Source organism: Mastigoproctus giganteus, chromosome 1, assembly GCF_048544385.1.
Source record: "Mastigoproctus giganteus isolate SK-2022 chromosome 1, ASM4854438v1, whole genome shotgun sequence".
NCBI lineage: Eukaryota > Metazoa > Arthropoda > Arachnida > Uropygi > Thelyphonidae > Mastigoproctus > Mastigoproctus giganteus.
Genome location: NC_143575.1, coordinates 213,915,969 through 213,939,435, shown reverse-complemented (window position 1 = coordinate 213,939,435; position 23,467 = coordinate 213,915,969). Strand labels below are relative to the sequence as shown.

Genomic DNA, 23,467 nt, shown 5'->3' with positions numbered 1-23,467 from the left:
CATAAGAAGGGCGAGGTATTGGAGAGCTCTCAACCATTGCCTTTAGGTCAAGAAGCATGTAGTTTCTGGAAGGCCTACTTTGCTTTAATGCTCGAGATGTTGAAGGGAACTGAGCCGAGGAGACTCCTCATTTTCATTTTGTGTTTTAATGATTATCCTGTTCAGTATGATTTTATTTTTATGTAGCCTTAACTCTTTTCCTAAGATTTCTGTTTATTTTAATATCTTTCTCTGTAGATTTTGTATAACTTTTTTGTTATATTAATCTTTCTGTCATCTATATGAACTCTCCCTGGTCAAGATTATTCGGGCTGTGATGGTATTATCTATTTTTTGTGCATAGTTTTTATTTAATCAAGGAACATGCGATAATGTATTAAATAATATTATTAAAAATATATAATTATATTCGGATACCGTATATCACAAAAAATTGTACTACCATAATTGTAAATAAAATGCCAATGGAAGTGGTCTAACGTCCAAATACTAATAAAAAAATCCTTTAACAAGTTAAACTAGTTTTATATCATCTACATATAGTAATATTTAATTTTTTATTAGTTTTCTGATGTTGACCGTCGTTATTTTACAAAACTGATTTCCCCATCCTTAAGTAAAAAAAAATTTAAACATTCATACACTCTCACGCAAAAATATCAGCCTTCAGCCTTAAAGCGACAAATATTCCAAATAGTTATGCAGTTGAAGCACAGAAAGTTTGAGCAGCACTGATGTGAAATTCGACTGACATCAGGTATTATATTATTAAATACTTATACAGGATTATAAATCAACCTATTGGTCAACGTTGAGCACTGAGGTAAGGGTTGCGACAGAACACATGTCATCCGATTGGGGTGAGATATTTTTAACAGATGTTCGAAGTTTCATTATGATAGCGGTGGTATCGGAGGAGCATTTATTAGTGCGGTGCATAAAACTTAATTTTATGCACCGCACTAATAAATAAACAGATATTCTAGGAGAATATCTGTTTATTTTGGATCTGTGCATTCAAATCATTTTTGAAATGATTTGAATCTAGGAGGCATTTAGTAATAAATATTCAAATAGGCTTGTACCAAATAAAACTGAAGCAAACCATTAAGAACTACATTCGCGCTATTGATGAACTATATTCGCGCTATTGATGAACTATATTCGCGCTATTGATGAATTAAAGATGCATTATGAATGCATCTTTAAGAAGAATATATTCATCTTAAAGATGAATTCGTATCAACACGAGCAAGGTGGACACTTTCAGAACGTTCTGTAATAACAGGTTTAATGAAATTATTATTCTGATTATTGTAAGAGGGGCGCTACGTGCGTAGTCATCTTGTGGAAATGAATTAAGCAGCACTAACAAACCACGTTAAAGTCTAGGTTGTTTTATAGAAAATGTAATAATTACATTGAAAACACCAGAGTAGTAACGCTTAAGCAATTTGGCGTTGTTTCAAGAAGTCACTGTTTCTCATTGAGGCCTGTTGGAGAGGCTCCTGGACGGAAGAATCTTGAACGGTGCTGACTGATACGAATACTTCCCGTACAGCATTTATCTGCAATGGTAAGTGATTGAAAGACAGGAGTATACAATTAAATTTGCCAACCCAGTCTTCAATACAAAATTTTTTTAATAGTTCCGATAGTTCGAGCTTCTTCCATCCAGGCGCCACTTCTTCTTCATTTTAATTGGCTGATCCTATCTTTCACTAACTCACAGTTACAACTTTTCATTACGGATATATACTGTACGGGAAGTAGCCATATCAGCCAGCACCGCACAACTCGAGCTACGAATCTCGTTTCAGGCCGTTTGCCCCTGGAGAAATATGCTTATAGACAAAGCAATGGAATGTTCTCGGTTATTATTGTTATTTATTCATTTTAACTTCTTTCACATAACGCCTGGCTTTGGTGGCCGTGCAGGACAATATTACAATGTTTTATCGTAATAAAACATTGTAATATTAATAGGAGAAGAGGAATGCGGGTTACGTGGTAATACGTAAAAAATACTAAAATACGTAACATAAGCTTTTACTGTGGTAAAACAAGCTTCTGTTTTAGCGTGATCATGCTAGATAAACCTCGTGCACGCGCTTTATCTAGCATGACCACGCGGTATTCTTGATTTCCACATGTAACGTATTTATGTATTCAAAGCTAAGGAAGAGACCCAAACAGTGTCGAAAACTTCTGTAAGTATTTTATTTTATTTTATCAAAAGAAGCAAGCGCAGCGAGCAGGGGGGACAAAGCCCACTAGTATCTATTATTATTATTATTATTATTATTATTATTATTATTATTAGTGCAATAAAATTTTCTATTGTTGCTACGTCGCAGAACCAACTATATATTAACTATATTCGCTAATATTTTGGTGGGGTAGTGTATTTAGAACTGTCATTTTAGTGTGCGGTTTTCTTAAAGAGATGACGAGTTTTCCTCCAATTTACCGCTATTACATGTATAATACATTATGGCTTGAAACGTTACCCTTGCTCCTAATAATCAATATAAATGCCTGTCAAACGTAAATTAATATAAATCTTAGAAGTTACACGGCAAAGCTTTTTTTAATTCAATTCTGATTCAAATCCTCTTTTTATTTTTATTTCGCTATATTGAAAACTGAATTTCGTGTGTCTTGACGGACTGAATGAAATTCGCAGAAATATTCGCCAGCTCGTGTACACCTTCAGTCGACTGGATAATAAAATTAAAGCAGCAGAGGCGGTAAAGAAAACTCAGAAGACAGCGGTGAGAATTCAGGTGCGCGCATGCATAAAAAAAGCTGAAAAAACAAAACAAAAGTGAGTCTAAAACGGGAGGAGAAACAACAAGCCTGAAATAGTGGATGCTGAATGGGTTTGCATACGGAATGAAGTATGACGCTGGCATTCCGTTTCCCAATTGGACCTAAATGTACAGGACTAAATGACTGCTTGTTGCCATCGCAACTGCCACGAACTACTTTTCTTTCTGTCTTTCTGCATAATTTGACGGGAACGCGTTCGGAGAGTAAAATAAGATTGGAACTTTGATATGGACGCTTTCTAATGACTGAGACTTCCTGTCTTCACTTTCATTTTACATCTTTCAGATGGCTTTTCATGACTACATATCTTACTTGTTAAGGTCTCCAGACGTCTTCACAGTTACTTCAGTGCCCTGACTCATAGGTTACGCAGCTGTCACGCATTCGTGATTTATAATATTAAGAGTTGAAATATTAGAAATAACTGTTGTTTGCAATCGTTATTAAAAATTGTTCATTCCAACTGGTAGCGTAATCTGAAAAATATTGTTTAAATCAAAAGTATACCGTCCAGCAATGAAATAATCTACATAATTAAATTTCCTGTTCAGATGTGTTGGCCGACTGCTTGCCATATCCAACAGTTCGTTTCATTATGTGAGAGAAACTTGGAATTATCTGACGAATTTCTGTATATTGATTTTGAAAAACCGTATAGCATTGTCGTCCTCCTTAGGCCGTGGAATGGACAAATTTTTTCTTCATAATTCTTAAATGTATGAACGATTTTCTTCCTGATGTTCATTCAATCCTCGTAACATAAAAAGTTGCAATTGCTGCCTCTTCATACACCGTGTCAAATTTGTTCTCCAATAAGAGGTCTTAAAAAAGAAATTCATATTCTTAATTAAAATAATAACAAATATTGACAGTAAATTTTATTTTTCTAAGATTTGAACGAAGTATTTGTATATAAATAATTTATCCTTAAGTTAGGTTATTAGTCAGTACGTTTCTAACACTTGTAGACTTGAATGATTAGAAAATTAATTTTAATTTTCTGTTTTAACTTCTTCATTCTGGTTTGAATAGAAATCAGATTGTTTCTCATTTTATTTTTATTTATTTTTAATTATGTTTTATTTTTTGAAAATGTTGTAATGTGTAATTAATGCAAGACATAAATCACTAGAAGCTGTTTAAATATGCGCTAAAATAATAGGTAGAGCAGTATCTAACAAAGTAATATGATAGTGATGTAAGATGGAACGACTATAATAATAATAATAATAAGTAACGACCATCCCGATCATCGTATCAACCACAGGCACGGTGTCAAAGACCCTACATAACAGCCTAGCAGCAATAGGTCTCCCAGCGAACACCTACAAGGAACTCCAGAAAGTCGCAATCCTGAACACCTGTAGGATAGTCAGAGAGTTCCTCGACCAACAGTAACACTAGACATAAGAACACCCACCCTGTGTACTTGGTAGCAATACCCGTCACGAGGTGGAACCCCCAATCACCACAGTGATACACACTGCTTAAGATAATAATAATAAATAAATTTTCATTTATTACAACCACAGCAAGCCCATCACAGCACTAGGCTAGGGGCATAAATTCAGTACAAAGGAGACAAATATATATAATACATAGCATATTCTATATATACATTAACAACGAATATGAATTATAATGATCAAAAATATATATTGCAGAATATCACATTTGGCTCGCGGATGTAGTTACTGGGTTGCAGGCAAGCAGCTGTTTGTATTTCTCATAATTTGTTTGGAAATGAGACTCCTGTAGGCTACAGAGTTGAGCAACCTCTTACAATCAATGTTGTGATAATGTACGAGATGAAGGGATGCATTGGGGAACATCTTGTCCATTTGTTTTAGTCTGGAGAGTTTGGATTTGAATTGTTGTTGGTTTCTTGAGTTTTCTCTGTTGGTGGGAGCTATTATGTTGGCTAGGTTTAGTGAATTGGTTGCAGAAGTAATTAACTTTGCAAGAAGCATGAGTCCAGACTCGTTGATCATCTGTAGCAGAGGCTTTATTTTTAAGTTTTTATAAAGCTGTTGCCTGGATATTGTACGGGGAAAACGAAGTTTATTATTCAGCCATCTAATAACCCATTACTCTAGGGCAAGGAATTTTTTTACGGTAACTTGAGGAGCGCCAGACCAGATTTCGGAGACATAAGACAAAATGGGAAAAATGCATCTCTGAACATGGTTTATGACTATTTTTCTATCTTGAATCGCCGCTGTTTCTTGCTTGATCAGCCATTTTAATTTTTGAATTTTTTTTTAGCAATATATACATAGTGAGAATTAAATGACAGATTTTTGTCAAAAACAACTCCTAGGTCTTTGTGAACAAATACGTTGGGAATTGAAACATTTGCAATTTTAATCAAGGTGGAGATGGGCATTTGCCTAGGTGTCCCCCTGACTCAAGAACATAAAAAAAAGCTCATTGTGGTGCTGTCTAGCACTTAACCCGCTATTCACCATGCTCAACAGTAGCAAGTACGGATATAACCTCAAAGAAGGAAGGAAGAACCTGTATACCCTCATCCACCTGATGTACATGGATGACATCAAGCTCTATGTGGGAACCAAGAAGCAGCTCCAGCAACTACTCCAGATCACCGAAGAATTTAGCAATGATATTAGGACGAAATTTGGTCTAGACAAATGCAAGACCCACGGATTGCACCAAGGAAAATTAGTCAACCGAAACTACTAGCTGCAGACTGGTAAAGAGATCGAAGCCATGGCAGAGGGGGAGGCCTACAAATACTTGGGGATGATGCAGGCTCAGCAGTTACAGCACAAGGAAATTAAGGCCTGCCTGACCAAAAAATACCACGAGAAACTCAGAAGCCTGTTGAAAGCAAAGCTGAACGGAGGCAACACAGTTAAAGCCATGAACACCTATGCAGTCCCCCAGTGCTAACATACTCCTTCGGGGTCATAGATTGGACTCCGAGCTGGAGTATATCATGAGAAAGACAAGGACAATGATGACCAAGAGCCGCCAACACCACCCGAAATCAGCCGTGAAGAGACTGATAATTGCCCGGAAAGAAAGAGGAAGGGAAGAGGCCTGATAGACCTCATTAAGCAACAAAAGACAGCGATTGCTAACCTGGAGGATTACTTCCAGTAACACAAAACAGCACTCCAGTAGACCATAAGGAAGATAGACAAGCGGGATACCCCACTCAGCATAAGCGAGGAGTCCCTTCCCAACCAGGAGGCACAAACGAAGCTAGAAAGATGGGCAGAGAAGACACTCCATGGCAGACACTACTATTATCTCCATCAAGATGACATAGATAAAATTTCTTCCAATGCATGGCTCACGAGCTGGATGCTCTTCCCCGAGACTGAAGGATTCATGCTCGCCATTCAAGACCTGGTAATCAACACCAGGAACTCTAGAAAAAAAAATCGCCAAAGAGCCCGGAGTGTCCGATGACACATGTCGACGATGCCACCTGGCCTCAGAAACGATCCAACACATCACCGCGGGATGAAAGGTGATCAGCCAGACTGAGTACACTCATAGACACCACCAGGTAGCCAGGATAATACATCAGAAGCTAGCTAGGAAATACCAGCTGATCGAAGAAAGTGTACCGTACTACAAGTACGAATCCCAGGCAGTACTAGGGACACGAACCCACAAGCTGTACGGGGCCCGCACCATAATAACAGATAGGACAATCCGGCACAACAGACCAGACATAACCCTTGTGGACAAGAATGAAAAGGCTACCTATCTGATTGACATAGCGGTACCCAACACTAGCAACCTGCAGAAAACCCATGGGAAAAAATCAGGAAGTACACGAACCTAAGACAGGAGATCAAAGAGATGTGGCATATGCAACAAGTAACGACCATCCCGATCATCGTGTCAACCACAAGTATGGTGCCAAAGACCCTACATAACAGCCTAGCAGCAATAGGTCTCCCAGCGAACACCGACAAGGAACTCCAGAAAGTCGCAATCCTTCAACACCTGTAGGATAGTCAGAGAGTTTCTCGACCAACAGTAAGACCAGACATAACAATAACCATCCTGTGTACTTGGTAGCAATACCCGTCACGAGGTGGAACCTGCAGTCAGGGAGAACTAATATAATTATAAGAAGAATTTAAGAATAAAAAAAAATACCAGTAGATCAAAGAAAGTATACCGTATTACAAGTACGAGTCCCAGGCGATACTAGAGACCCCCTACTCACAAACTCTACTGGGACCGTTCCATAATGACGAACAATACGATCTTGCACAACAGACCAGGCATAACCCTCATCGACAAGAAGGAAATGGCTACCTTCCTGATCGACATAGCGGATGCCAACACTAGCAACCTCCAGAAAAGAAAACCTACGAGAAAAGATCAGGAGGTACACAGACCTCATACAGGAAGTCAAAGAAATGTGGCATATGGTACAAGTATTGTCCATCCTGATCCTGATCAAATACCAGCCAGAGATCTGATCCTGATCAAATACCAGCCAGAGAGCTGATCCTGATCAAATACCAGCCAGAGATCTGATCCTGATCAAATAAGCCTCCCAGAAAACACTTACTTGTACGATAGTCAGAGAGTTCCAGTACTAACAGTAATAATACACTTGGTACCAGTACCCATCACGGGGTGGAAAAAATTCCACAAGGAGAAAATTTAATAATAATAAAGTACAGTAGTTATTATATACATAGTGCGTTACATTTCAGGCGCATTAGATTTTTATTTCTTAAAATAACAGTAACTGAAAATTTTCTTTTTCTGTAGTTAACAGAAGCGAAAAGTAAATAACTAATTATATTGTTACGAATTAATTACTGATTAATTAATTGGTAATCTATAAAAGTAATTGTTTTACTTCACTGCACGACGTAATATTCACCTCATGTTTTGTAACACTTTATAATTGACAGCACATGAAATGCAACATTTATTTCAAGCTATGTGAGCAAACATGAAAATAATAATTATTTCTTTTTTTTTTTTAGCATATCACACAGTCTACTATGGTTGTTGCCATGCGCTGATTGGAGGAGCAAATGGACGATATGGCGGATGCGTAGAAACGAAATGTTTTCGGTTTGCGCTTAAAAGTGGTTTCTTTTTTGTTATCCATTTACTATACACTTAGTAATCACTTAATTATGACCACCCGTATGAAAACTGAATGCGACCCGTTGACCACGTGAGGTATGAGAGTGCGCAGTTGGTCGACCTACGTAGCATAGATAAGGTGTCAGTGGTTCAGTAGGTAGTAAAATTCCGAGCGTGATGGGAAAAAAGGAAGGATTTATCGGATTTTGATAAAGGACAGATTGTGGGTGCTCGACGAGCTGGTGCCTCGAGTGTCCAAACGGCTAAACTGGTGAGGTGTTTCAGACCGCGGTAGTTAAAGTGTACCACGACTGGCTTCAAAATAGTCAAACAACGACCCGACGGCAACACTGAAAAGGTCAGCGAAAGATTGATGTTAGAGGTGAGCACCGGGTCCGACGACTCGTACAGGCAAACAGGCTCAACACTGTACAAGAGTTAACTACACAATACAACATGGGCCAACCCGGAATAATAATTGCCATGACCATACCGTCGCACGGTCGCACGTATAGGCTATACCAGCAGACGACCCCTACGGCATCCTCTCCTAACCAAGGTTAATTGACGTAAAAGACTCGCCTGGTGCAAAGAGCATGCAAGTTGGACGTTAGAAGACTGGAAGAAGGTATGCTGGTCGGATGAGTCACGTTATTTACTCCGCACCGTGAATGGTCGTGTATGGATTTGGCGTCAACATTAGGCTCTTGATCCATCATGCATGGTATCAAAAGTGCAGGCCGGTGGAGGCGGTTGTATGGTGTCGGGCGTGTTTCACTGGCAGGAACGTGGACCCCTGGTGCATGTGGAACAACCTATCAGTGGTCCCCGCTATCGTCAACTGCTTGCTGACTGTGTACACCCCGCTATGTTACACTTTTTCCCGAATGGCGATGGTGTCTTCCAAGATGACAATGCGCCGAGTGATCGGGCACTTGATGTGCAGGAATGGTTTGAGGAACACAGTTCTAACTTCCAGCATATCGATTGGCTTCCCAACTCCACCGATATCAATCCCATAGAGCACTTGTGGGACACTACGGAAAGGCATATCAGGCGTCTGGATACACGAATCACCTCCATACCTGCATTGCTGACCGCATTACACACAGCTTGGTTGGCCATACCTCCCGAACGCTTCCAACATCTTGTTGAATCAATGCCACGCCGGATAGCTGCTGTACTGAGGGCAAAAGGAGGACCTACGAAGTATTAGGTAGGTGGTTATAATTCACTGATCACTCAGTGTATACATAAACATGAATTGTTACTATTTACTTATTATTCTTTACAGAAACTTTAAATATGTGTCACATTTCAACTTATTAAAATCCAGGAAGAAACAAGTTTAATTTTAATAAATTAAACATTGTACTATATTGAGTACAATGTTTAATTTATTGTTTCTTCTTGGATTTTAATAAGTTGAAATGTAACATATATTTAAAGTTTCTTTAAAGAATAATAAGTAAATAGCAATAATTCCTGGTTTATGTATATAGTAAACGGATAACAAAAAGAAACCACTTTTATCCGCAAACCGAGAACCGAAAACATTTCGTTTCTGCACATCTGCCATATCGTCCATTTGCTCCTCCATTAGTGCACGGAAACAACCATAGTAGACTGTGTGATATGTTTAAAAAAAAAAGAAAGAAATAATAATTATTATTTTTATGTTTGCTATTATTAATAATAGTAATAAAGATGAAAAAAATATAACTTCCGGTTTTCTGTTTGTTCGATTTTAATGAAATTTGAGAAGGCGCGACAAATCGTTCTGAAAGAGCCAAATATAAAATTTCATGAATAAGTACTGCCAGTCGAGTTATTACACGCAGACGGACGGGAAAAAAATAATTGCCGACTTGCTACTGGTCCGATTTTAATGAAATTTGGGATAGCTCCACAAATCTTTCTAAAGCGCCTCCGCGGCCGAATCGTCAAGCGCCAGGGTGCAAACGTGCACTCATCTGAATGATCGTGGTTGGCCCAAGCTCGAGTAATTGCTAAATACGGTATAATGTTCTTGTATTCTGTCTATCTTGTGAATTCCTCTGATCTTGTGTGGTTGTCCCGGAGTATAAGGCGCCTCCGTAGCCAGGTGGGAAGGAGCAGCAGTGCGTAGCACACGCTTCTTGATTAGACCGGGGTTCGAGCCCGTGACCACCAAATACGGAGGATGGGGAAAGGTCAGGGAATGACCACCGGATATCCCCGGAGCAATATTACCTTAGTTGCTAATGCTCCTAAAAACCAAATAACAACAACAACAACTCAGAGTATAAACTGAAAATGTATTTATTTATTATATTTAAAGGAGCAAATATAACATTTCATGAAAATCCGTCCACTGGGAGTCGAGTTATTATGGGGACTGACAGACGCACGAACATGGTAAAAATATGCTGTTTATAGGCGCTTTACGCATATACGGATATACTCAAACCTAATATGTTATCACGGCTATAAACGGCTGCCGAAGACGGATGATCAAACGCGAAAGTACATTACTGCAGGCGTTTCAGTTGATCGTAATAAAAATTACAATGAACAATAACTACACAAGTATTCAAAAGCTAAGAAACAAACGGAAAAACAAATTAATCGAAAAAAAATATTTTAAGTTATAACAAAACTTGCATTAGAAATTCGTGTACTGTGCCATAAAAAGCACAAACACTGAACAAATTCCGAACTAAAATTAGAGTTATGCAACGTAGTTGATGAATGCAAAAACAGTGCATCGAAGTGCTCCCTCGCGAATTGCCCAATGTATATAATCACCGCCCGGGTTCGAATCCCGTCAATAGCTAAATTTTTTTTTTTTTTTTTTTCACAACATGGTCGAATTAATGGTCTCAGGCGAGGGTTGCACGGTATTTAATCCTGAAAACGTGTTTGTCGTTCATCAGACGACCACAGAATACGGGTAATTTACAGACACATTATGCTGTCGTCTCATAGCATAATTTCTTTGGCGCTATAACACGCTCTCAACACTCTGTAGGTAGGAGCCGAGACATGACATCGACACCTCATGCTGAAAAATGAGTCTGTTAAATTAGTACTGGAGGTACCAATTCCCATTCTTTCTTAAAGTCGCAAGCTCGGTGCAGTTTATAGGTACCTGCGACTGGCAATCCCTCTGATTGGAGCATCCCAAGCAGGTCGTGTTGTAATCAGATCGGGGTTCTAGTAAGTCATTCCATATGGGCTCTAGGTATCTTTAACATTTTGGTATCTGCCATCCGTGATAGTAACGTTGACAACTATTGCAGCCCACACCATTAAACGACTTCTTCTATACCCGTCGCTTTCTGTAATGTTAGTGGGATGGCTTCCCTTCAGATGAAATTGCGTCAAGAATCCAGTTGAAGTCAGACAGGTCATCGAGAGACATTGTTTTGGAACTGGCTCCATTGCCTGTATTCGAAACTTTGCTCGAAAAAATTTGGATTCGAAACTTTGCTCACTACTCTGTTAATGATATTCAGCCATCTGACCAGTTCGTCTTGACTTTGTCCTGCCTCCAATCTCCCAATTTCTCTCCACCTTAAATTGTTATCCAAAGATGTCTTTGCGACATTTCCACAATGTTGAAAAGCAGGTTACCTTTTTATGTAGTTACCTGATTTGTATGTTTTAATGGGTTGTGAGCGAATTTGTATATAGGGAATCAGTATAACTTTATTTTAAGTCGGTTTAAATTTATAAGTATCGTCTGGACCTTGCGTAACGAGCTCAGCAGTAATCGAACAACATTCTAAGGCTCTACTACCTTGACAGAGCCTTAATTCCCATAACTGATATGGCTTGATGGAACATTTTTCTGTTCGCATTTCACTGTTCCCAGCTTTGGCAGAAAAAATCAGAGGAAAAAAAATGTTTGAAGAGAATTGCCAGCGGTTGATGGATTTTTTCTGTCCAGGAACCATACTATTATGTCCAGTCACTAACCGTGTAACAACTTTTCTTGACTTGCCGACTACAGAGAAAAAAAAGCAGTCTTGGTGCTGCGTATCCAAACTGGTGTGTGTTAACCGGCGAAGCAACTAACTGTGAGGCGTTAGTATATTATATCTGTAATTGCGTGTATTTTTCAGCAGGTTTGCTGTTTATTTCTTTCTTTCTTTCTTCCAGAAACTTAGTTTCACAACAACAACAAAAAAAAAAAACATTCCACCCTCTACTAATGGTGCAAGAAGTATATTATAACCTATATGCCACCCAAAAGGGTATCTACTACCTTTAAGAAGAAATTCTGTTGTTACTTCCACTTCTTCTCCTCGGCTATGTCGAAATCACTTTGCATAATCTGTGCTTTGAAATACAACACATATTATCATACCATTCCTTCAAACGAACTGCGCGTGGGCTTAAAGATGTGAACTATAACTATTTCTGGTAGAATCATTACTTTTAAACTTAACTTGGATTAGCCAAAATCATGAGCCGTTCATCTGTTCGATGGCTATAAAACGTAATAATTGTACCTTTCCTCGGGAAATTCGAATTGCTCAAAAATTGTGAGTGATGGACAAGTTTCATTTTCATTTTCTTAGTCAACGAAAAAAAAACCGCGGCAAAGAAATAAATTCTTTGTGAATTTGTTGATTGTAGTAATCTCTCATTATTGTTCTGTTTTTCTCTATTGATAAGACTTTAATTAATGTAGTATTTGTATAATAAAATTCAGTTCTTCAGTTGAAAGGATGCCATAATTTTATTATTTTCTTGTATTTTCAGGCCAAGTAGGCAATGTGATCACTAATCGAAACGCCAGTCGTCTGGAATTTGAGCGCCTTCTGGTGAGTTGTTTATTTTAAAAACGGCACATCATGTACTGTTGTTTTAATTTCATGTAAATACGTATTACCCCGCGTTTTAATGCTTGTGACAGCAATATGAAATCACGAATTACAATTTTTATTCTTTTTATCAAATTAACGGAGCTTTCGATGGGATTATCCATAAATCCTGTAAGTGGACTAAGTTTGTTGGTTGTATGACGGCACCGGGGTTTCCCCCATCTCCGCCTGTAAGTGGACTGTGTGATATGTTAGTCCAAACATTGATGAAAGCTTTGGACTACCATTTCGCTCTCTTTCCAGATCTGGATGGGATTAGGAGTTCAACAGTCTCTCTGTCGCATGTCTTTTTATTATTATTATTAATTGCATCGAAAAATTGAAGCCAAGAAAAAACCTGCCATTGTCTATTGCATACGTGCATCATTATATTTATGTGTAGAAATCCAGCCCATTTCTCTTACACCAGATCTCGTCTTATCCCTTATACGAACATCTGATGCACCGATGTTTTGTGTCAGCAAAAGAAAATTCTACTACTACTGCAGTTTCTTTCTTTGCCAATCAATTCTGGATATTTTTCTGCTCTTTTCTTTTCCGTCCGCGGAGATGGTCACCTTTCTTCATACAGAATAGTTTTCCCGATGAATTTCAATGTTGTCAATATTGAATACGTACTGGATTATGGAAATGCTATCTGCTACTTTAGGCTGGTACGGAATTGTCGCTTTTTTTGTATATTCCTTAAGATTCTTAAGGGTACACGTTCCTGTCTAAATCCCGAGTGCAGTAATCTGATAGTGGACTACCATTAGCTATTATAAAAGTGCAGTATTGTAGGCCGGTTTGCCAGAAACAGTTTTCCTCTCCAGTAATTTTTAATGTTTCAAAAGGACATAGTTCAGTTATCTTCTTCCTCTGGAACAACTATAGTTGCCTGCGGAGAAGCTGTTTGACACTTGCTAGCAGAACATTTGTAGCATAGCTTTCCCATATTATGTTAACTAGTTATTAACTAAGTAATAGGCGCCTGCGTAGCCAGGTGGGCAGACAGGAGCAGCAGTGCTTCTTGATTAGACCGGGGTTCGAGCCCGTGACCACCAAATACGGAGGATGCGGAAAGGTCAGGAAATGACCACCGCATATCCCCGGAGCAATATGGCCTTAGTAGCTAATGCGCCTTAAAAAAAAAAAAAACTAAGTAATAACTACGTTCACCGCCGTCATAGTTATGGTTGACAGGAAGAGCCCATTGAAGCACCAAACGTTTGTTTGTAAATGTTATCTTCGAACTTTAAGAAAGTGAAGTCTAGACACTTTGGTTTAACATATAAACGAAGGCAACAGATCTTGAGTGATAAGTATATAGTGCCTGTAAATGATGTGAATTCTGTACTTAGTGGTGGTATGTTTCGAGTGTGGAAACAATGTGTCCAGGAGCTTGAAAGCTGACAAACTAGCTAAATGCATGAAAGAAGCCCATAAAAGGTGTTCCCTAGAAGATAGGATTCGAATATATCCTTTTTCCACATGATGTGTGGAAGAACAGCGATCGATCTTGCTGTATTCGCCACGACGCAGTTGTCCGTATTAGGAAAAAAAAAAAAAAAAGGTTGGTTAACAATTTTGTGTTTATTTTGGTTTGTAATTTAATATTAGTATTAGCCATATAGTGCAAGGAAGCACCGGTTTTTGCTGCACTAGCCAAAAAATTATAAAAAAATAATTAAATAGCCCCAAATACTTGCGAAGGTGACTTGCTCCAGTAATTAACAACTGGCTCGCTAAAAGAAATCAATCGGATCCTGCAATCAGGTCTAATTCTCTTCCCCCGTAATTTGAATATATCCACTCTAGTTCTGAAATCATTCATAACAATGAAAATGTCGTCTTCATTCATCTTACTGTTCCCTCTCAGAGCATTATAGACCTCAATCAGAAATCAGCGAAGATATCTGTTGCAAAACTCTGTAAGCCATAGAAGTCTTTCCTCATTGTCGCCTTTTTGGAGATCTCCTTGCGGGTTGCCGTCTTTATACCCGTTCCAGAAGCTCAATTTCTTTTTAGATGCATTCTTATAATTACCTTATAGAGAGGGATTATGACTTCCCTCTCTGCAGGCTATTGTTCGATAAATCATCGATAGAATATCGTAACTCCCAGATCCCTTTCTTCCTCTACTGTTTTTAATTCAACTCCACCAAGTGTATAATTTATAAATATAATCTTTATTGTGTACAAAGAATGTATACAATTTACCCTTCACGGCAGGAATGCCAGGGGCTATTTTGGGGTTGCTGTTCCCCAAGTGTAAGACCTTGTATTTTGCTGCATTAAAGCTTAGCTGCCACTTTTCTAACCATTCTTGCAGCCTGTTCAAGTCATCCTGAAGGAGCGCTGCTTGGTGCAGACCATTAACTACTCTACCAATCTTTACATCATCTGCAAATTTTGACATCAAGCCCTCTATCCCATCGTCGATGTCGTTTACGAAAGTCAGAAAGAACCGTGGTCCAAGAACCGATCGTTGGGGGGCTCCACCCCTGCGGCTACACCAATCTGAAGAATATCCATTAATCACAACCCTCTGCCTTCTGCCCTGCAGCCACCCAGCAATCCATCTTAGGACCTCTCCAGACATCCCAACATGTTTCAGTTTATACAGAACCTCTCATGAAAGACTGAGTCAAAATCTATCATTATAAATATACATTTATAATTATATTTACAGTGATAGATATACAGTTTTTATGCATGTTTAGTGAAAATTTAACAGCACAGTATAACACATCCATATATTAGTTGTTTTTTGTTTCTTCGTCGCCTTAAGATGCAGATGTTCAGACTATCAATCTCTTGTTACTTATAAATTGAGAACATCGCTCACAGTTTGTAACAAAAAAAAAAAGCGTGAAAAGTGATCTCCGACGGTTCAATCAAAGATTGAACCATCGGAGATCACCTTTGGAAAATTTTACGAAACGAATTTTACATGACATCACCGATGAGTATGACGAACAGGAACGGCATTCCTGCATCCATTCGGAATCCTTGTTGATGATGCTCCTTCAAATCTTTTGTCTTTCTTTCTTTAAAGTTCAGGATATCTTTTTATCTCTTTATTTATAGATTCAATAGCTTCTTTGGTAAGCTTACCAATACTACAGCTACGGTGACAACAGGAAATCCATGTATACCGATATGTATATTCGCTTGCATGTAAAACCATGGGTGCAGGGACACGAAAAGCTTATAGTATGAATTAAACTTTGCGACTTTGATGTGGTGACTGCTGGACACAGCTTCACTATGATGCTGAAACAGGCAGTAAACTCGTATTTGATTCGTTATTAACTTATAAACTCATATTTGATTTTAGGACTGGCACATTGCACTACCGGAACAGTTCATGTTTATAAAAAAAAAAAAAAAAAAAAGACAAGATGGTACTAGTTGATTCTTAACCGCGCCTGTCCATCTGATGAATCAAACCTGGAAGGCGCGTAACCCCAGATGATATGTGAGTTAGAGCGAATCACCACTCTAACTCACACATCAAATACTTTGTCTCTGTGCCTTTGAACTTTTCAAAGTTTATACATACTCAATAACACTCTAAAAACTTCATAATAAACAAGAATAAATATATTAAACGAATAAAATTTAGTATACATAAAAATATAACTCACAATAGACTAATAAAGCACAGCTTTATCAATAAACTCCAACTTCTAAAGATAAAACTTCAACTTGTGACTCTAAAATTATAACTCGCTTTATACATATTTACATTATTTACAAATATTTACGTGGGTTTTTTTTTAAAGTTAATAGATAGCCTAAAAGTTGTGTAGGACAGCTTGACCGAGCATATATTGCTTGTCAGCTTTTCGATTTTTTTCCTTTCACGTCTTCGTATGATATTTTGTAATGTTTTGTATGGCAACCACATAAACCTTGGCCGGAAAACGAAGCATATATAGAACAATGTTGTTGTAGTAGGGTTTATGAGCATGAACGACTAAGGCCATATTGCTCCGTGTATATTATATGTAAATTGTTTGTATTCGGTGGTCGATTTTCTGTTTTCTGGACGAAAAACCTGAGTTTCCGGGAGAAAAAATCAAGCTACCCTTGCCTGATTCCGACTAACTCAGCCACTTTGTGAAAAAGGCCCATAAAAATCCCTCACGTCATCGACAGGACTCGAACTCACCCGGTGTGGGGAGGACGGCGATTATACCAACTGTGCTGCCCACGAGGGCATATTATAGAACAGGAGGAATCTGTCTTCGAAAGACGACATTGTTGACATTGTTATGAGTGTTGTTTTTCCAATTTCGATGGTAGGCAACAAAAAACAAAGGTCATATTTCTGTAATAAATAGTCTGAAACTAATAGTTCCTGCATATCCCGAGAATCGATCTCCCCCACAGTTTGTTAGCGAAGTTCTCGGCGAGTCACTTGCATATTCGTTGTACAAATTTTGAATATTTAATACAATATAAGTTATTTGAAGGTGCACGGGTAACTGAGATATACACATTTAATCACATTGCAGCTATTGATGGAAACTGCGAGTCTCCGCATAGACGTCGCCTATAATTAGCAATTAATTGACGCCATTAGTGTTCGCGACAATTAAACAATTATAAAAATTGTATAAATAAACAATTATAATTAATTTTTCCTTAGCTCAGAAACAGCATGTGTGCGCTCAAAACGCACGCATTTTTGCTCATATTTTAAAGTGAGCCAGAAAGGAGCAAGGAAAATACGAATAATTTTCATTAACTCTTCGCTATCTCATTATACAAATTTGAGAATGTGCAAATATGTCCGAAACTATAAGTCACTTTTTAGTTATATAGAAATCGCTCTGTACACTGTACAAATTCATTGTACATTGTTAACCTGTCTTGTGCGAGTATAGTCCCGTAGAAAACTTTCATAAAATACACTGTCATTTTGAAGATCGCTTATACATTTTATAAAATGATAAAAAAGAGAATAATGTGCGTAGCCTTTTACCATAAATCCATATTAATAGATGAAATAAAAGACAATACTATTTGTTCACGGTGTTCAAGTAAGAAACTGAATTCTAAAAGTTCATATAGAAAGTAAAAAGGAAAATTATGATTTTATAGCCATATATATGGAATATACTCTGCTCAAAGTTCACAGACCTAACTGAAGTTTACAAATGAGACAAAAGATTCATATCCCAATTTAAAAATCTTCTACACCTTGCCAGTTATCTTTGTATCTATTCAGAAAGCATGGCGCTTGCTGCTACTGTTTATTCTTTGGAATAAGAAAATGTCTTAATATTACCCGTGTATGCGAGTAATATTACGGGTCTTGGTTCTTGGCAAATATGGTTCCACTATGGTTCTTGACAAATAATAAATCGTCAACTTTTCCCCCCCTTTTTCCATTCAATGCTTTTCTTTTTGCTTACAAAGTCTCTTCGTGATTTTGTTCTACATCGGAGCCAAAATATTTCTCTAGCTCGCGTCATCTGGGAGTATGAAATATTTTAAAATGTTTATACAGCGTTCGTATAATGCAAAGGTATGTAAAACACACACACACACCCACACACACACACACACCTGGTTCTACGTGAATGTTTTATGAAAAGTGCTGTATGTCTTGGAGCAACTCTTACTTGTGAGCCAGCCGGTAATATACTTTACTAACTCCTTTTTACCAACATCTTTTGCCTCTCTGAAAATAATGCTACTTTCTCTTAAAATACAGCACTTTTCTTCTATAAAAAAAAAGCTCTGCAAAAATTTCGCTATAGAAGATAGTATTCAGCTTTGATGGGCTGTTGCTAGGATACCGGTTTCAAAAGTGATTTTTCTGTATGGAACTGACTACCTTAACACTACTACTGCATAATGATGCCCACGATAGGGAATATTTTCTCGATGTGTGTGTGTGTTGCAGCAGAATAAAACAACTGTGATAGATGGATATTAGAGGAAAGAAAGAGAGCAGTATAAAAGTTAGAAGAGGAAAGTGATAAAAGAAATCAGCCAAAGGAATAGTAGGAAAATTAGAAAGAATAGGAGAAAAAGTAACAATACTGAGAGAGAGGAATGAAAATAATAGACATGAAGGATTTTAATTCAATTAAAAAGAAGAAATGAGGAAAAAACACGAATAGTAGCTAATTCAAAATAATGAAAGTTTAATCGTGATACCACTCTATAATAATGGAATTCAACTGACCCGTAGAACTCTTTTTAAATAATTTCTCAAAATTACATATTTTAGAGATAAAAATCTTTTTCTTTATGACATACGTATAGGGGTAGGGTACAATGTGTACGAAGTCTGCAAATCTATAAAAATCGATCAGAAACATAATTTCAAATTACATTAACAAATTGACGTCATACCATTATTATACAAGGACATCACTTTACTTAAAGAAAGTCGTGATTATGTTACACTGCCAACAAATCCCCAGCTTAGGCATATTTAAACAAAATCGAAACAATGCTCAGATGTTAATCAAGAGGAACTTTACTAGTGGATTTCTGTGTTCAATTCCTTAAGGAGTTCACAAAGATAAATCTTATCTGCCCATATCCTCATGAAATCTGTATCGAATGGAATCGAGCGCATCACCATGTTGGTGGTGCGCTCATGATAGCGATCGAATCCATCCGTAAGATGTATCCTGGAACGAACGGAGAAAAGCCATGCATTGACATCAGTGTTCGTCCAAAGGCTCTCCATACGCAGATGTACCATAGATTAGGAGATGAGATTGTAGCAGATACCCTCTTGATGAATGGTAGTGATAAAATGTGATGTCATTAATCCTTGATGAAAGCCTGCAAAGGTCCAGGGTAGTTGACAGAACAGTAGTGCTGCGAATTTCAGGGGGGTGATGTTAGTATTACTGATGGCAACGTGATGAACGAAGCAAAACTTATACAGCACCAGCCAAAAGAGAAGAAACTTCATTTGTCCATTCTTTCTAATAATAATAGGTCCAAACCCTAGCATATCGTAACATTCCATAAATTTATTTGAACTACCCATCTTCACAAACAATTTAAACAATTCGTTAATCTTTTTCTGAATGTAAATTTCCGCACTCCTGTTCTGCAACCTTCTTTTTCCATTTTAAATTTATTCCCCCTTGTGTGCATCATCTGAGAAAGAGTGGCATCAGCATTCAGTTTACTTAACCCTTTTAAAGCCTTATACACTTCATTTAGGTCACCACGCAAATGCCTGGTTTCCAGAGACTGCAACCTATAGAACCACAGTCTTTCTTGTTAGGAATATCCATTTATGTCCCACTAACCTTGTTACTCTTTTCTGAACCCTTTCCATCAGATCTGTATCCGTCCTAAAATTAGGTTTCCAAATGGTGTAAAACGCATCATTCCAAATGTGGCCTAATCATGCCTTTATGCAGCAGGACAATCACCTCTTTGTACCTGCTGGAAAAGTTCCTGTGTATCATTAACAGAACCCCACGAGCTGTTCTAACATCTTTTATGCACTGCTCAGTGAGTTTCATGTCGAAATGTACAATTGCTCCTAGGTCTTTTTATACTCCACTATCTTGAGTTTGGTACCGCCCAAATGGTATGTAATTTTGGGATCACGATTATCAAATGTAATGCGTCGCTTTGGGTATGCGAGGGTACAAATTTCTTACCCATCTACGTAGTTTATCTATATCGTCTTGTAGTAGCATACCCTGATTGCTTCATTAACCAATATATTTATCTCTGTATTATCAGCAAATATAGACATTAAACTTGAACTTTCTGCCAATCTCTCAGGAATTGCGGTGCTTCTAAAGTTATCACTATTTCTCCCAGAATTAATCACATCACTGGTTTTCTTCTGCGTTGAAAAGGGCCATCCTGACAAAGCAAAAAGCGTTCCGAAAATGAAAAAGAACAGGGGGTCGACCAAGACCGCATCGGTTTCAAGAAAGGGAAAGCCAGTTTTCTAAAATTGAAAAAGGCTACTCACTATAAGTTAGTTTACAACCGCCTGAAAGAAAATAAGCGGATTTATTGTAAGCATATGACGAAGTGCAATATGAGTCAATTCACCTTTAATGCATGAGCTGAATCAAACTTCAGACAACTTGAAGATAAAAGCAGTATATGCAATTTGAATATTGAGAAAACTGCAAGACCCAACCTTTCAACTATTCAAATTTCTAAAGAATCAATAATAAAGGCGGTCAACAAACTTCCTAATAAAGCTACGATCGGCTCGGATGAATTTCCCTGTTTTGTGTTGAAAGTCTGTAGCATTTACATGATTGATATCCTTCACTACACACTCAAAGAATTCTAAAAACTGGCTCCAAGCCTTTAATCTGGAAATTCTATTATGTTAAACCAGTTCCAAAATCCAAATCCCAAAATGTCTAAAGGATTGCAGCCAATCTCGATTGGGTGCTCGCTTCTGAAAGTTTTCCAAAAAGCGATTCATACAAGAATAGTTGATTATTGTTTCAGCCATAGACCTACATATCTCCACGGTGTCATCACTGCGCGGTCTACGATCACTAATCTACTCCAAACACTCTTTAAAATGCAAAAGGTATTCCACAATAAAAGTCAGTTGGATGTTATCTTCCTTGACATAAAGGCTGCAAAATCTCTCCGTAAGATGTAGTTAACGCTCTCCTGCCCATACTGCAGCTTTATTTCAGTATTACTGGAAACCTCCTTCAGGTTCTTGGATGGAATCGTAATCAGTAGGTTACTGCTGGTTTATCACAGCGGCGAGTAGTTACTTTTAAAGTAACTAGAGGTATTCCGCAGGGTGGAGTTTTGTCCTCAACACTGTTTGCAGCAGCATTTGAACCGTTCTTGTCATAAAAATCCTAATTTTTTTGGTATATGCTGATGATCTCAAGCTCGTCGTTCATTCACTTACTCCTGATTGTACAGGAGGTCAACCTGGAGGTCCTAAAAGTAATGCTTGGGCTAAATAATTATATAAATTACATTGTACTCCACCTAAATAAAGAAAAATCTGCACAACTCATGTTCTCGAAGAAGCGTGTAGAAAATGATGTCTGTGTTTTCATTGACCTGGCACAAATCCACAAGATAATTTTGAAGGATCTGGGCGTAACCTGGGACAAGAACCTCAGCTTCATTTGTCACTTCAATGAACTAAAAATAAATTTTATGTTATACACTGGAGCCTTAAGCAAGAATTAATAGGGATCACAAACCAAAAGCTACTAGAACAATAACCAATGTGTGTTTACCCCGTCATCCTTTATGCATTGATCATTTGGTCATCTGTGCCTCCTACATACCAAAAGCTTATTTATGCGTTGTAGTACTGGATAATGATATGTTTGAATCGCGTTTGGGCAATCCTCCCACGGTATCAAACTCGGTCCTCTATATGACGCTTGCCATTTCTCCATGGAAATATATTGTAGTCTCAAGGAACATAAACATATTGCAGCAACTAATTTCCCGACGGTTAGATACACCTGCAGTTAACAATATTGTATCTTATGCTCCCAAAAGGAAAGAGGTTTAGAAGCAGACTTACAAACGTGTTAAATATTTAAATACGTATATTAATCCCAAACAACATAGTGGAACACTGTAATTCTCTTCAAATTGATTGCGGGAGTTGTTCTGACAGAGAATATAGGACATCAACGCTGCAGGAAGTATATCAATTTATCCAATTGTAGACTTCTCGTTGATTATTTCCAGCGACTTTGCCGGTTATAACTTAAGGGCTTGTTTGATTGAATAACCTTTCTCTCTCAGCGTCTCCAGATTATCGCCTATAAACTGTTAATATTTAAAGAGGCAGTTGTCTAACAACCTGCATATAAATTGTGTATATGTATCGATAATATGTTATTTTGAAAAATTATTACAAAATGAACACCCTTCTAGCAAAATTACTGTCCCGGGATGAAAATCATTTAGCACAGTTGGTAGGAGCTCCGTCCTCCCCACACCGGGTGAAAAAGACCTGAGTTCGAATCCCGTCGATGACAGGAGGAATTTTTATGGGTCTTTTTCACAACGTGACTGTGTTAGTCGGTCTCAGACGAGGGTTTTTTCTCACGAAAACTCAAATTTTTCGTCCAGCAAACAGAAAAAAGTCGACCTCAGAACACACTCAATTTACAGACAGTGTACACGGAGCAACATGGCCTTAGCCGCCTACATCAATATGATTAATAAATATAAAAAAAACAGTAAGGGACCCTACACCAACCTCAGTGGAAAACTTTACTCATCACATAAGTACATGAAGAGCAGTGATCATTTACAGTTACTTTTTGTCTCTTACCACTTACCCATTCCTTTATCCACAGTAGTAACTTTTCCCTAATGCAGATTACTCCGATTTATATAACAATCGTTCATGTGGTAGAGTATTAAAGGCTTCAATGAAATCTAAGTATATAATGTTAAAATTATTCTTTTCACCGAGTTCCTTTGTGACGACCTCATAATAGCTAATCAGGCTGGTGAGGCATGATCTCCCTTTAACAGACCCATGCTGTTATTGTCTTATAGCTCCACTCCAATCAAGATGATTTTCCATTATTTTCCTTTGCACAGAAATTAAACTTACAGGTCTATAGTTAAAAGAGCCATTTGGCGCTTTTAACCACCCTTGTGAATAAGAGATACATTTGCACATTCCATTCTATGGTGCTTCTCCTGAATCCAAGAAATGT

General features: G+C 37.9%; 1 protein-coding gene across 1 annotated transcript in view; it reads left to right on the top strand.

Moving 5' to 3' along the window:
• The window catches only part of Cngl (Cyclic nucleotide-gated ion channel-like), a gene marked incomplete at its 5' end in the record, with an annotated part of 316,907 nt that overhangs the window by 129,690 nt on the left and 163,750 nt on the right, over positions 1-23,467 (top strand). The window contains one exon of the mRNA XM_090368676.1: positions 12,676-12,737. Coding sequence (XP_090224802.1) covers positions 12,676-12,737 — 62 coding nt within the window. The remainder of the gene's footprint in view (positions 1-12,675; positions 12,738-23,467) is intronic.